A 15,468-nucleotide genomic window follows, 5' to 3' on the forward strand; every position below is an offset into this window, starting at 1 on the left:
AAAAACTGGATGAATTTCATAAGTATACTCACAAGATGGTAATTCATCGTCCTGCGTCCCAAGCAGGGAGTATTTTTGAGTTTTGCTTCTTGTGCGTGGTTTGCTTGACCGCCGGCAGAGGCACGTAATTCCCCAGCAGATGCCGGACAGCACTAGGAACACGATGAACACACCGATAATGACGTACAGGATGGACCAATCTAGAGAAGAAAGATGTGCAAAATTTATCCAAACAACAGTGCTATAGAAAGCTTGATGAATACTCACCGCAGTTAGCTTCGGCCACACCCCAGAAGAAGAAGATATCGGGCATCCAGAAGCTCTGGCACATGCAATCTCGCGTTTCGGCATTGCACACTCCGTGTCCGGAGCAATCGTTCTGGCAGATGGTCGTTCGGATGCCGGCAACCGATGTTCCGAGGATTGTGTAATCCCGCCAGAATTTCTCCTTCAGGATTTTCTCCACCTCCAGGGCGGGCATGATTTCCGGTTTGTCTTTTTCCTGAGAAAAAAAGCCAACAGTTAGTCTGATTGTGCGATTCCGGTTGGAAGCGGACCATTTGGCATGAGGTAGTTTGGCATAATTGTCCAAATGTCCGTTATGCGCAATGACCTAGACCCATTCCCTTTGCATAGTTACATTTTTCTCCACGTAAAATACGATCACCACTTGTCCGGTTTTGTGCTCGATTTTTAAATCACGAACATGTAACCGGGCATTGTTGTCTCCAATCAGCAGGACCAGTTTCTGCTGTAGCGAGTCCAGTTCCGATTGGGTCAGCACGGTTGCTTCCATGGTGAGCGTCAGTTCCACCAAACTCATGACCAGCGGATCCGGATGCACGATAACGCTCACCGTGTCGGAACCGGACAATCCTTGGCCATCGGTAACGGTTAGTTTGAACACGTACCGACCTGGGACGATGTTGGTGAGCTGTGGAATTATGAAATGAGTATTACAGTCAAACATGATCAAGGATCGGTAATCGCAGAAAAACAACGTACGATCAAAACGGGCTTCCGGTCGCTCTCGTCAACGATGGTTCCGATGGCTAGACTACCAGACTCCCGTGTCCAACTATAGTTTGCGATTCCCAGATCGTCGTTCGAGCGGGTACCGTTCAAAACGATCACATTGGTGGGCAAAGTGACGCTCTGATCACCGCCGGCGTTCGCCACCGGGGCAGTGTTCCGTTCCTGGACGACCGTTATCTTCACCCGACTGGTGTCGTTGTTGTTCGCCTCGTCCGTAACGGTCAGCTCGAAGAGGTAATCACCGATCGTCAGCGATGTGGCGTTGGCAATCTGAAATCGGTAAAAGGAGCTATCATTAAGGGTGTAATGTACTGTTCCCGTTAAACAGATAACACTAGATCAACAATTTCACGCCACAATTCTCGGTTCGTGGCCGCATCTCTCCATCCTCGGTTTTGCCCCAAGCTCGCCAAATCGATGCGCACTTTTGTATGTTTTTGAGGGGTGAAAAGATCCTGGACCGACCGGGAATCCAATCCAGACACCTTCAGCATGGCTTTGCTTTATAGCGGCGGTCTCTAACCACTTGGCTAAGGAAGGCCCCAAATGTATTTGTATACATCGATAGTGTTTTATGCATAGAAATATCGAATAGATTCAGTTAACACAAAAAACTTTTGACTCATCGTATTTAAACAGGTACCCAACGGAATCCGCTAAAACTCCGAAACCGTTAGAAGAACTGGTTCCATAATGTAGCCTTTGCTAATTGGTACAAATCTGGATGGGATGTCATTTACTTCAAATCGATTCAAAATGAGTATTCAATAGTTGATTGAAGATTTCAAAATCCTCAAAAACTACGTTGGATAAACAATGTTTATTGCACAAATAGTACTTACCGAGTTGTTCCCATTCAGGATCGTCGCCGTATTGGGTCCACTTATCTGGCGCCAGTTCCAACTGGTAATGCGCAGGTCGTCCTTAGACTCGCTGCCATTGAGTGTCGCCCAGTTTTGCGGCAGATTTAGCGTATAGTTAGCGCCAGCGTTTGCCACCGGTGGCATATTGGTAGGCATTTTGACGAACACATGCACAGTGGAAGTGCTGCTCTGATTGTTGGCGTCCGTCACCTTGAGCTCGAATACATACACGCCCTCTTCCAGGTTGGACAGCTGCAAGTACGGTGTCCGAGTGTTTTGCATATCCACTGCCTTCGATTGATCTTTGCTGTCTTTGGTCCACTCCCAGGCGACGATGCCGTGATCGTCTTTGCTGAGTGACCCGTTCAGGGTGACTTTGTTGTTGGGAAGGTACACGATTACATTCTGGCCGGCGTTCGCTTCCGGCGGGTAGTCGATCTCCTTAAGGACTTCGATGGTGGCTGTTGTGCTGTTGGAGAGTTTTTCCGAATCGATCACGGTAAGCTTGAAGGTGTACTTTCCGGGCATTTCCAGATCGTTCAACTGGAGCGTGCTGACGGCAGGCAGTTCCGGTTGGTAACCAAGTGGACCCTGGACCAGTTCCCACTGCCAAGAGGTAATTTTGTCGTCATCCGTTGAAGCGCTTCCATCTAGAATGGCCTTGTGGTTGGGAAGCTTGACGGTTTGCTCCATAGGCGTGATCACGACATCTGGTGGTTTATTAATTTTCTGCTCCGGTAGGACAGTTATGTTGGGATAAGCTTCACCGTAACCTTTCTGGCCAGTGACGGTAACTTTGAATCGGTAGAGGCCTTCTGTGAGTTTGGAAAGCTTGGCCTGGGATTTGGTTTGATCGGTAATTGTGGCGTTGCTGTCCCCTTTGGAAGGCTGTGAGATCAAAGACCAGGAGTACGTATATTTATCCTGACTGGTGGCTTCATCCGGTATCACAAAGGCCGTCAAAACGGCTTCATTGTTCGGTAGACGGATATCCTTAGAAACAACGGAGACGGTCAAATTTTTGGGAGGGGGTGGCCTCGCATTTTCCTCTTCTATTTCTCCAGCTTCACTGTGAACGTTGTTCATGATCAATTTTTGTGCTGTTAGTGTTTGAGGGATGTCGTACGCTCGGGATTGTTCTATTCTTACACAGAGCTGCTCGCTATTTCGCGTATAATGTTCCATACAATCACATATTCCTTCGAAGCTTTTCGACGAACCAACGCAGGTTTCATGCTCTGGGCAGGAACTATCAAGCCCTACCACACATTTATGTTCCGGATAGAACTTCGATTCAGCCATCATCGGATCGTCCCCATACATATAAGACGCGGGATACTTTCCCAGCTCATACTCCACCTGCTTGTCCAGCGGCATATCGTATATCCTTTCGGACAGCTCTTCCCGATTTCGTTCCAGATTGTACATGGTTTTCAGCTTGTTCATGATGCTTCCATCGAACCGTTCCAAATCCGGTTCGGTGATCCTCGTTTCCTGAGGAACTGCGCTTTCGAGGATTTCGGGCCACGTTCGGCCATCATCGCCCACCGGATTGACGAGCATCATTTTCAGCTTGGCGGCCAGATTGGCCTTTTTGACCGGTATGCAGAGTTCGCTGGTCCAGCATTTGACGTGATAGCACGTCCGATTGAACATGAAGGCAGCGGTGCAGTTTTCCCCTTTGACGCAACAACCTTGAACGCAGGTGTTCAGAACTAAGGCCTCTGGGACTTCCGAATAATTACCGGCTTTGCTGTTTCCTAAAAAAAAGAGAAAAACGAGAAGATTATCTTATTGATTGTATTATTCATCGACTGGTAGCTATTGAGTGTCTAAGAAATAGGAAATTTTCTGAAAAAGTTGGTCTCCAACTACATAACGGGGTCTGTCACAATAAAGATTCTCAGGAGAATCCAAACAGACTTTTCCCAAGGGGCACTTCTAAGAATTCACACATTCTTGTTGTATTACTCTCCAGATTAAGTCAGTTCAAGATTTCTTCAAATTTTCATCATAATATTTTCCAATGATAGTCTTTTGAAAATAACTAGAGATTTATCCTAGGCTTCCTTTATAATTTCTTTCAGAGATTCTTCCAAAATCTTCTAAGAATTTATCCAGAAATTCCGTTTGAAAGTTAAAAAGGACATTTTTCATAAATTATTGAAAAAAAATCTATTCGGCACTTCTGAAAAAATCTCTGATAACACTTCTTGAGAAATAACTGATAAACTCCTGCAAGGATCTAATCTGCTAATCTGCTAATATCAACGCACCCCCTAGCCATGGCCAATCTGCGTTGTTTACACAAACATCCCTATAAACCCCCACGCTGGGAAATACGTTTACCGAAAACGGCGTTATGAGGCTCTGCACTGCATTCCTGTATTGGATTTACTTTAATGGCATTGTTGTTAGCAAATTCACAAAAAGTGAAAGAGAAAGAAAACATGATTTGTGCAGGCAGAGCCCCATAGGCCATGCTATACCCGTTAGCACGCCCGACGCCCACCGATGACAGAGTGGGTAGGCTTGCACTATCGTCCCGCCCTTCTTACCTATTTTTGAGATAGGCAGTTCTGTCAGGGTGTAAATAGTTATTATTATGCATGTAATCAAACCGATTTACGACCTTCCACGTGTTAACGATCTTGAGGTGGGGATATTTGCGTGCCGGGTATGCGTATCTTCCTGTTGTGACATCACTTCTCCACAATGGCTTGGAGGTTTTCTTCTTCATTTCGGTTGTTCTGGAAAGATAATAAAACAAGGAAAGGAAGGGGCCACATCACTCCACAGAATGGCGGCCCATCTGATATTAGTTTGTGTTAAATAATTATTGTTGTGAGTAGAGATCCTGAAAGGGAGAAATGCGAGTAGGCGGTAAGCCGCCAATCGAATCGTCAAAATCCCTTTTCAAAATGCTTTTCATGTGCCAAGTAACTTGTAAACTCCTACTCAATTATGTTTTGTTGGCCTGCACGTTTTATTGAGACACAATTTTTATTTAGAAAACTATTTGGATCCGAGATTTTAGGTGAAGATTGAGCATGTTTGATAAACAAGCATCCTGTTTTCAGTTAAAGAAAGTTTAAGAAGTTGATGATTCTGTCATTTATACTAGATATATACAAGAATTCACTGAATAAGTTTCAACGCGCGATTATAATACTTCAGTTTTTGTGCTGTTGTATTGGTGTATGTAGTGGGAAACCAATCAGTTTGGTGATTCTAACGGTAAAACCTGACTTAATCCACCGATGGTGAGACTGAACCCTTCTTACATTTCCATACAGGTATGAGATAATTATTATTCATCTTTCATTTGGAACCTTGTACCAGTATAGTGGGATTCGCTCGCTGGGGTTCCGCTACATGGAATGACTCGATGGTTGGATGTTCGCTGGTTGGAAAATATTCCAACTAAAAGCACTCAAATGTCAACAGAAAATGTCAAACTGACTTTGACGTCTGAGTATCGTCGCTTTGAAGTCTCCATATGCGTATGTATATGTGCGTTTTGTGGCGATTTGCTGTCCAGATGCGTTCGTGTGGAGCATTTTCACCAGCTGTCAGTCTTTCCTACTAACGGGTCGGATTCGCTAGATGGAAGGCAGTCGTGTTCCAACCAGCGAATCCCCGGTGTATAACTAAACTTTAGGATGTTGTGACTATGTTCTATCTGCCCTAATAGTTTAATGGTTTGCGAAAAAGTCCAGGAAACTGCACGTCAAAAGGCGGATATTGAACTTTATTAGTTTTCATACGCTTATTATCATAGTTTAAGAGGGTCTATAAACCCATGTTGCCATCCTGTAAAATAATATCGAAAAATAAAAAATTGATGTCCTAAAATGATTTTGCCAGCGATTTTTTAAAGATTTATGTGCAAGTTTAAATTAAGAAAAAGGGAATTTTAGAGATTTTTGAAAATAATGATTTTTATCTCTGTAATTTATAATTCGATTGCAATATGGTTGTGAATGATATCCGAGCTTTCAATCGACGAAAAAGGGGTTTAAATTGGATTAAAAATAGCTGAGAAATTGATCAAAATGTAAAAAAATGAATATTTCAGAGAATTTTTTTTCCAGTACTTTAGAAAATTCTTCCAATGATATCTCTGAAACTAGTAATCCGATTTCAATGAAAATTTGAAGGCTTATCATTGAATGTCAGAGCTTTCATTAGCCGATAAAAGAATGGCTGAGATATCGATCAAAATGCAGACAGTTGAAAATATTAGAATATGCTTTTTCTAGTACTTCACGATACTGTTTGAATCATAACTCTGTAACGAAATGTCCGATCGCAATGAAATTCAATAGCGTTCTATGGGAATGTTGTAGCTTTCTTTTAGAGCTAAAAGTGTTTAAATCGGTTGACAAACGGCTGAGATAATTGAGTGAAATTTTTTGTAACACACACACACACATACACACACACGGACATGTGCTCAGTTCGTCGAGCTCTATCGATTGGTATATGAGACTTGGCCCTCCGGGCCTCGGATCAAAAGTCGGTTTTTCAAGCGATCTTTATACCCTTCTTATGGTTGTAAGAAGGGTTAAAAGGGGAATTTTAGAGATTTTTGAAAATAATGATTTTTATCTCTGTAATTTATAATTCGATTGCAATATGGTTGTGAATGATATCCGAGCTTTCAATCGACGAAAAAAGAGCTTAAATTGGATTGAAAATAGCTGAGAAATTGATCAAAATGTAAAAAAAATGAATATTTCAGAGAATTTTTTTTCCAGTACTTTAGAAAATTCTTCCAATGATATCTCTGAAACTAGTAATCCGATTTCAATGAAAATTTCAAGGCTTATGATTGAATGTCAGAACTTTCATTAGCCGATAAAAGAACTTAAATCGGTTCAAAAATGGCTGAGATATCGATCAAAATGCAGACAGTTGAAAATATTAGAATATGCTTTTTCTAGTACTTCACGATACTGTTTGAATCATAACTCTGTAACGAAATGTCCGATCGCAATGAAATTCAATAGCGTTCTATGGGAATGTTGTAGCTTTCTTTTAGAGCTAAAAGTGTTTAAATCGGTTGACAAACGGCTGAGATAATTGAGTGACATTTTTTGTAACACACACACACATACACACACATACACACACACATGGGTTGCAAAATGGTGAGTCGACAACCAGGAAGGAGCGTCCAACATAGCTCTGGTCCTCACAAGCCCCTACCTCACGCTTCCACGGGTCTAACGATGACAAAGACCGCCAGCTAAGGGTTGCGTACTTAGCTGGTAGTGCAACCTGGGCACTGTTGTCCTTCTGACATCAGCTAGAGTGAGGAGGTGCCAGGTGGAAGCTTGGGATTTTTACCCTTTCCAAGCGAATCTCATACATACAACCGTATGGAATACCACCTTTGGTACTTCCTTCGGGAGGTGGCCGAGCGTCTGGTCCATCTGACCAGGGGCTCAAGCATGGTCTACCTAGGATGTGGCGGGGGTTCATCAGTGGGCTCTGGTGAATCTCTACAAAAAACCACATATCTGTAAGTAACCCTGAACAAGCGACCTGGTACCGCTTTCAAAGTGCCTTAGCCCAACCATTGGAGTGCCAACCGGCACATTAGGATCGATGCCAGTAAGATCCTAATTACGGCATACTGGCTGCAAGGACAAGGACAAGGTCAAGGGCTGTATCAACACGACGTTATAGAGCTGACAATCGCTCTATTCCACTTCCTTAGTAAGAATGGGTGACACTATTCTGAAACGGCAGGTGGGCTAATGGAACGGTTGCCCCCGTCCCGTTAAAACCGTGGCAGGCCTCCTAGTACGTTCAAAGCTCGCCACCTTAGCTGGTGGAAGTAGGCTCAGATGGATATTCCTGACTAGCGTCGATCTGGCTCTGAACCCGGTACCCCATGAAGGACCGTGTCAGCCCTCGCGTGGACCTCACTGCAAGCAAAGGTACCCATGGGATCACAAGGACGACTACTTACGACGGGTGGAGATAGCGGCTTGGAGGGGGGACCCTTAAGCATGGAAGTTAACAACATCAACGTAGGTGAAACAGCGAATCCGTTCGCAAAAAGTGGCTTGCCGAGGTCGCCACCGAAGCAATGCCAACAGCAGGAGCTGGAACAGCAGCAGCTGGAACACCAGCAGAGCGAAGATGAACTGCACGAGCAGCGAACACGTGAACAGGAGCGGCGGGATAAGTCGCAAAGTGAGCAGGAGCAGCGTGAGAGACAGCAGCAACATCAGCTGCAAAGTGCGTGGAAGTTACCCCCGAGGCAATCGAAGGTGGAAGCGGCGAAAACCGTCGTAGATGAGCTTCGGGAATTCGTCGATAAGAGGCACAACGTGCACAAAGACATTAAGGACCTCGTGGCAAGGATTCAAGGAACCCTCGGATCCGCCGTCAAGGACTGGAGGAAAGTGATGCAGAGGATTGAAGCTGTTGAAACCGAGTTAGCGGCGACCAAAAAGGCCCTGGCAGCTGCGGTAGTGCAGCCGGAAAAAACCGGCATAGCCCCTCGGAAAGACAGCAAGGGGAAAGAAAGGTCAGCGGGAATAGGAACTACGCCAAGTTTCACCCCCAAAAGACATAGGTCGTCACCAGGAGACGAAAGACAGGCTGTATCCAAGAAGCCGAAAAACGTAAATCCAAAACCGGCGGATGAAGTGCTCAGAGGGGGACCTGGCGATATCCCATGGCAAGAGGTCCGGAACAAGAAGAAGAGAGGCAAACAGGAGAGTGCCAGAAAGCAAAGGCCAATCAGGAAGAAGGCAAAATGCGAAGCTGTTGTCGTCAAAACTAGCGAGGACACTTATGCTGAAGTCTTGCGGGCCATGAGGACGGACCCTCAACTAAAGGAGTTTAGTGCCGACGTTCAGAAGATCAGACGCACCCAGACGGGAGACATGCTCATCGAGCTTAAAAAAGACTCGGTGAACAAAAGCTCGACATACAAAGAGCTAACCGAGAGAGTCATGGGCGAAAAGGTGCAGGTGAAAGCCATGTGCCCTGAAGTGACACTCCAATTGCGGGATCTGGATTGGATCACCACCGAAGAGGAAGTGAGGACCGCCATAAAGGAGCAGTGCGATCTGGAAACGGTGCAGATGACAGTACGGCTAAGAAGAGCACCGCTTGGTACACAGGCGGCGTCCATAAAGCTCCCAGTAGACGCAGCCAACAAAGCGCTGGAAGTCGGGAAAATTCGAGTCGGTTGTTCAGTATGTCCACTGAAAATCTCCCAGAGACCGGAGGGATGCTACAGGTGCCTGGAATACGGCCACCTGGCACGGAACTGCGAAGGACCAGACAGAAGTAAGCTCTGTAGATGGTGTGGCGACGAAGGTCACAAGGCGCAAGATTGCAACAATAAGCAAAGGTGCCTGATCTGCAAGGACAAAAGTCGCAACAGACACGCGACGGGAGGCCCTAAGTGTCCGGCCTTCAAGCAAGCGAGAAATTCTAAACCGCAGTGGAGGTAACTCAGCTAAACCTCAACCACTGTGACACAGCGCAACAGCTGCTGTGGAAGTCCGTATCGGAATCGAAGTGCGACGTAGCTATCCTTGCCGAGCCGTATCGAGTACCAGCTGGAAACGGTAACTGGATCGCTGATAAGGCGAAGACAGCGGCAATCTGGACGATGGGGAGGTATCCTATCCAGGAAATAGTGTTCCAGGCGGACGAAGGCTTCGTTATTGCAAAGCTTAACGATGTGTACGTGTGTAGCTGCTACGAACCCCCCCGCTGGACATTGGACCAGTTCAACGAGATGCTGGACGAGCTAACCGATAAGCTAGCCGACCGGAGACCAGTCGTCATCGCTGGCGACTTCAATGCTTGGGCAGTTGAGTGGGGCAGCCGTCTCACCAACCCAAGAGGGCGTAGTCTACTAGAAGCGCTGGCAAGGCTGGACGTAGACTTGGGTAACGAAGGAACAACCAGCACCTACCGTAGAGATGGCCGGGAATCAATAATCGACATCACTTTCTGTAGTCCTGTGTTGACGGGAGGCCTGAACTGGAGAGTCTGCGATGGGTACACTCATAGCGATCATCAGGAGGTCCGGTATAGAATTGGTGGAAGAACACAATGCTCACAGAGAGCGAGTACACCTCACGAGCAGATGTGGAAAACGCAACGTTTCAACGAAGAGCTTTTCGTGGAAGCCCTCAGAAGAGAAGAGCAGGTTCTGAACTTGAGATCGGAGGAGTTAACGGCTGCGCTGGTACGAGCATGCGACATTGCCATGCCACGGAAGGTCGAGCCGAAATACAGACGTCGTCCGGTATACTGGTGGAATGAGAGACTTGGCAACCTCCGCAAAAGATGCCTCCACGCCAGGAGACGGATGCAAAGAGCCAAAACCGATGGTGAGAGGGAAGAGCGTAGAGTAACACTGAGGGCGGCGAAAGCCGATCTGAAAAGAGAAATTTCGCAGAGCAAGAGAACGTGCTTCAAGGAGTTGTGTCGCGATGCCAATGCAAATCCGTGGGGAGATGCATACAGGGTAGCGATGGCCAAGATCAGTGGTCCAGCCGTACCCGCTGAAACATGCCCAGAGAAGTTGCAGATTATCGTCGACCGGTTGTTCCCACAACACGCGCCAACGGTCTGGCCACCGACACCGTATGGCCAGGAAGGTGAAGAAAGAGCAATCATTACCAATGAGGAGCTCATAGAGGCGGCCAAGAAAATGAAGCCGAAGAAAGCGCCTGGCCCTGATGGTATCCCCAACGTAGCGTTGAAAGCTGCTATCACGGCCAACCCAGATATGTTCCGGACATCACTCCAGATCTGCTTAGATGAGGGACATTTCCCAGCACAGTGGAAAAGGCAAAAACTGGTTCTGCTACCGAAACCGGGTAAGCCCCCCGGTGAACCAGGCTCGTTTCGGCCGATATGTTTGCTTGACACACTCGGAAAGCTGTTTGAGAGGATCATCCTCAATAGACTGATGGCGTTCACTGAGGGAGAGCGTGGACTGTCGGAGTGGCAGTATGGATTCCGGAAAGGAAAGTCAACGGTAGATGCCATCAAAACAGTGATTGACACAGCCGACAAAGCAAGGACAAAAAAACGTAGAGGTAACCGTTACTGTGCTGTCGTGACGATAGATGTGAGAAACGCCTTTAACAGTGCAAGCTGGGAAGCCATTGCTGTGGCGTTACATAAAATGAAGGTTCCGGATTATCTGTGCAAGATACTAGGAAGCTACTTTGAAAACCGGGTCTTGAGCTACAGCACTAGCGAAGGACAGAAGACGAGGTCGGTAAATGCGGGAGTTCCACAGGGCTCTATCCTGGGTCCAACGTTGTGGAATGCTATGTACGACGGAGTGCTGACGCTTAGGCTGCCAGCAGGCGTCAAAATCGTTGGATTTGCAGACGACATCACGCTTGTGGTCATTGGTGACTCACTGGAAAGGGTGGAGGTTCTCGCTACAGAAGCAGTGGACGCAGTCGAAAACTGGATGTACGAGAAGAAACTGGTGATAGCCCACCAAAAAACGGAGCTGTTGCTTATCAGCAATCGAAAAGTGGTGCAGAAGTCTGAGATTACAGTGGGAGAACACACCATAGCCTCAAAGCGGGAGCTAAAACACCTCGGCGTAATGATCGACGATCGGCTGAACTTCAACTGCCATGTCGATTACGCGTGCGAGAAAGCAGCAAGGGCAGTCACGGCGCTGTCCAGGATCATGCCGAATAACTCGGCGATTTGCAGCAGTAAGCGGAGGCTATTGTCTAGCGTGGCTACGTCGATCCTGAGGTACGCTAGCCCGGCGTGGGGAACCGCAATGAAGACGAAGAGGAACCGAGTCAAGCTTAGCAGCACGTATAGGCTGATGGCCATGCGGGTAGCGAGTGCCTACCGAACCATATCTTCGGAGGCAGTATGCGTGATTGCCGGAATGGTCCCTATCGGCTACGTTTTGGAAGAGGATAAGGAGTGCTACGAAGCTAGTAGTACTAAAGGAGCCCGGAAGATTGCCCGAGCCGACACGATGGTGAAATGGCAACGCGAGTGGGATACCGCTGAGAAGGGAAGGTGGACTTATCGCCTTATTCCAAATCTGGCGAAATGGGTGAGCAGATCCCATGGAGAAGTCAACTTCCACTTGACGCAGTTCTTGTCAGGTCACGGCTGCTTCAAGAAATATCTGCACAGGTTCGGCCACGCAGAGTCGCCGCTCTGCGCTGAGTGCCCAGTCGTAGAGGAGTCGCCGGAACACGTCATTTTCGAGTGTCCACGTTTTGCTGCGGAACGTAGCGAGATGACAGCGGTCTGCGGTGCTGACGTAACCGTAGACAACGTAGTGGATAGAATGTGTAGCGATGAGGTGATGTGGAACGCGGTGAACATGGCGGTGACGAAAATAATGTCATTGCTTCAGCGGAAGTGGAGGGAGGAACAAGCCGGTGAACCGGAAGTCAGTCTCCAACCGGAATCGCCGAACCGACCTCGGCACCCAACCGGTAGGTAAGCTTGATCCACCGTCGGGGACAAGACCGAGTAGATCGTGGAAAAGCCCCGGAAATTGTAGGCTTCGTGGCCGTGCGGTTAGCGGCGTCAGTCCGTTTAGGCATATTGTGCCATGAAGTGTGGGTTCGATTCCCACTCCAGTCGGTGGAAACTTTTCGTCAAACGAAAAATTCATCATTGGGCTACTGGGTGTTTCGTGTTGTCCGTTGCCTAATGTTTGTGATTGTTCAGTCTGTGCAGCCTTGAGCTGAAGACGGTGTAAATTGTCTTGCCAAATTGGTCGTCAGGGCACCTGTGAACCGGAAGTCATCCACCAACCGGAATCGCAGGATCGACCTTGGCACCTATCCGGGCAGCATCGGTACCGGAAGAACTTCCACCTCCGGGGAAGTCTTCGTCGGGGTAGGGTAGATTCACCGCCGGGGACTATCCGAATAGTGCGCGAGAACCTGGAGTGCTAAATGGCATGCGTCCAGCACCGAGAGAACTTCCTTCGTCAGGGAGTTTCTGGCACCCATGGTATCGTGAGCCGAATGGCTGAATATGGCATGTTTAGATCACAAACTAGGAATACTAACAAATTATTAATGGGAGCCGAAGGGCTCAGCATGGCATGGATTAGGAACTAACAAATTAATGATGGAGCCGAAGGGCTTAATGAAGGGTGCGCGTAGCATGTGTCGCCTCTTCTTCGAAGTAATACCGCAAGGTGGTGCCGGAGAAGAATTCTTTACGGTGACGGTGTACCTAGGAGACTGTTTTTTAGTGGGTAGGCGCCCCATTGCGAATCCCACACAGTGCCAAACCATACACTGTGGCATGAGCATGAACAAATACAGGCCAGTCTTGAGAAGATTTTTTTAACTCCTAGAGATGCATGAAAAAAAAAAAAAAAAACACGGACATGTGCTCAGTTCGTCGAGCTCTATCGATTGGTATATGAGACTTGGCCCTCCGGGCCTCGGATCAAAAGTCGGTTTTTCAAGCGATCTTTATACCCTTCTTATGGTTGTAAGAAGGGTAAAAAGGGGAATTTTAGAGATTTTTGAAAATAATGATTTTTATCTCTGTAATTTATAATTCGATTGCAATATGGTTGTGAATGATATCCGAGCTTTCAATCGACGAAAAAAGAGCTTAAATTGGATTGAAAATAGCTGAGAAATTGATCAAAATGTAAAAAAATGAATATTTCAGAGAATTTTTTTTCCAGTACTTTAGAAAATTCTTCCAATGATATCTCTGAAACTAGTAATCCGATTTCAATGAAAATTTCAAGGCTTATGATTGAATGTCAGAGCTTTCATTAGCCGATAAAAGAACTTAAATCGGTTCAAAAATGGCTGAGATATCGATCAAAATGCAGACAGTTGAAAATATTAGAATATGCTTTTTCTAGTACTTCACGATACTGTTTGAATCATAACTCTGTAACGAAATGTCCGATCGCAATGAAATTCAATAGCATTCTATGGGAATGTTGTAGCTTTCTTTTAGAGCTAAAAGTGTTTAAATCGGTTGACAAACGGCTGATATAATTGAGTGACATTTTTTGTAACACACACACACACACATACACACACACATACACACATACACATGGCATGTCGCGCAGCGGAAATGCGAAGGGCAGAAGCCGACACAGCTACGAGGGAGGTCAACGCGGCGAGAAGTATCCCCCCTGGGGTGCAGTCCACGCCCTTCTTTACACCGAAGAGGCCAAGGGCATCGCCTGGAGATGTCAGACCAGGTGATCCCAAGAGACACAAGGATGTCCGTGTCACTGGAGCTAAACCACCACCAGAAGCAACCGACGTGGTAAACAACCACACTGGATGGCAGGTCGTTGGCAAAAAGAATAGAAAGAAGGAGAAAGCGAGCAAGAAAAAACCGCCCGAAAAACGTAAGGTCGTCAGGACGAGGAATAAGAGCGAGGCTCTCATCGTCAAAGCGAGTGACGACTCGTACGCCGAAGTTCTACGCGCTATGCGGATGAACCCGGATCTTAAGGAGCTAGGGGAAGACGTGCAAAAGGTCAGGCGCACTCGTAATGGGGAGATGCTCTTTGAGCTGAAAAGAGATCCCAAGGCAGGCAGCATCTCGTACAAGGAGCTTACCGAGAAAGCTCTCGGAAACAAGGTGGAAGTAAGAGCCTTGTGCCCGGAAGCGACTCTCCTGTGTAAAGATCTGGACGAGATTACCACGGAGGAGGAAGTAAAATTAGCCCTGAAGGAGCAATGCGAGCTAGGAGAGGTCCAGATGACCATCCGTATCAGGAATGGGCCTGATGGCACGAAGGTAGCATCAATTAAGCTGCCAGTAGATGCAGCTAATAAAGCGTTGAGAGTGGAGAAAGTATGTGTGGGCTGGTCTGTGTGCCCGCTGAGCGTTTCCCAGCAACCGGACGTGTGCTTCAAGTGTCTGGGCTTTGGTCACTTCGCACGGAATTGCCAAGGACCGGATAGGAGCAAACTATGCAGAAGGTGTGGCGAGGAAGGTCACAAGGCAAAGGATTGCTCGAAGCCTCCGAAATGCCTAATTTGCGCTGCTACGGGGGATAACAAACACCCTACAGGCGGTAGCAGATGCCCAGCCTCCAAACGAGCGAGAGCAACGAAGTCCCAGTGGAGGTAGTGCAAATCAACCTCAACCACTGTGATACGGCACAACAACTTCTGCGGCAATCTGTTGCGGAACATAGATGCGATGTTGCGATAATTTCGGAGCCATACCAAATTCCACCCGGAGATGGAAACTGGATATCAGACGGAACCAAAACTGCAGCGATATGGACAGTGGGAAAATACCCCATTCAAGAAGTGGTGCACTGCGCAGATGAAGGATTCGTTATAGCCAAAATCAACGGTGTCTTCATCTGTAGTTGTTATGCACCTCCACGATGGACGATCGAACAGTTCAACCGGATGTTGGACAAACTGACGGAAGAGCTAACCGACCGAAGACCAGTGGTAGTAGCTGGAGACTTCAATGCTTGGGCGGTCGAATGGGGCAGCCGCTTCATGAACCCAAGGGGGAGCAGCCTTCTGGAGGCCCTAGCTAAGTTGAACGTCGATCTCGCCAATGA

General features: G+C 47.2%; 1 protein-coding gene across 1 annotated transcript in view; it reads right to left on the reverse strand.

The window, feature by feature from the left end:
- Positions 1-15,468, reverse strand: part of LOC5576176 (dyslexia-associated protein KIAA0319-like protein) — a 79,823-nt gene that overhangs the window by 26,213 nt on the left and 38,142 nt on the right. The window contains exons 2-6 of the mRNA XM_021845850.1: positions 1,878-3,658; positions 1,006-1,305; positions 641-934; positions 268-502; positions 33-200 (exon numbers count right to left, since the gene is read on the reverse strand). Coding sequence (XP_021701542.1) covers positions 33-200; positions 268-502; positions 641-934; positions 1,006-1,305; positions 1,878-3,658 — 2,778 coding nt within the window. The remainder of the gene's footprint in view (positions 1-32; positions 201-267; positions 503-640; positions 935-1,005; positions 1,306-1,877; positions 3,659-15,468) is intronic.

The sequence above is a fragment of the Aedes aegypti genome, chromosome 2 (assembly GCF_002204515.2).
Source record: "Aedes aegypti strain LVP_AGWG chromosome 2, AaegL5.0 Primary Assembly, whole genome shotgun sequence".
Taxonomy (NCBI): Eukaryota; Metazoa; Arthropoda; class Insecta; order Diptera; family Culicidae; genus Aedes; species Aedes aegypti.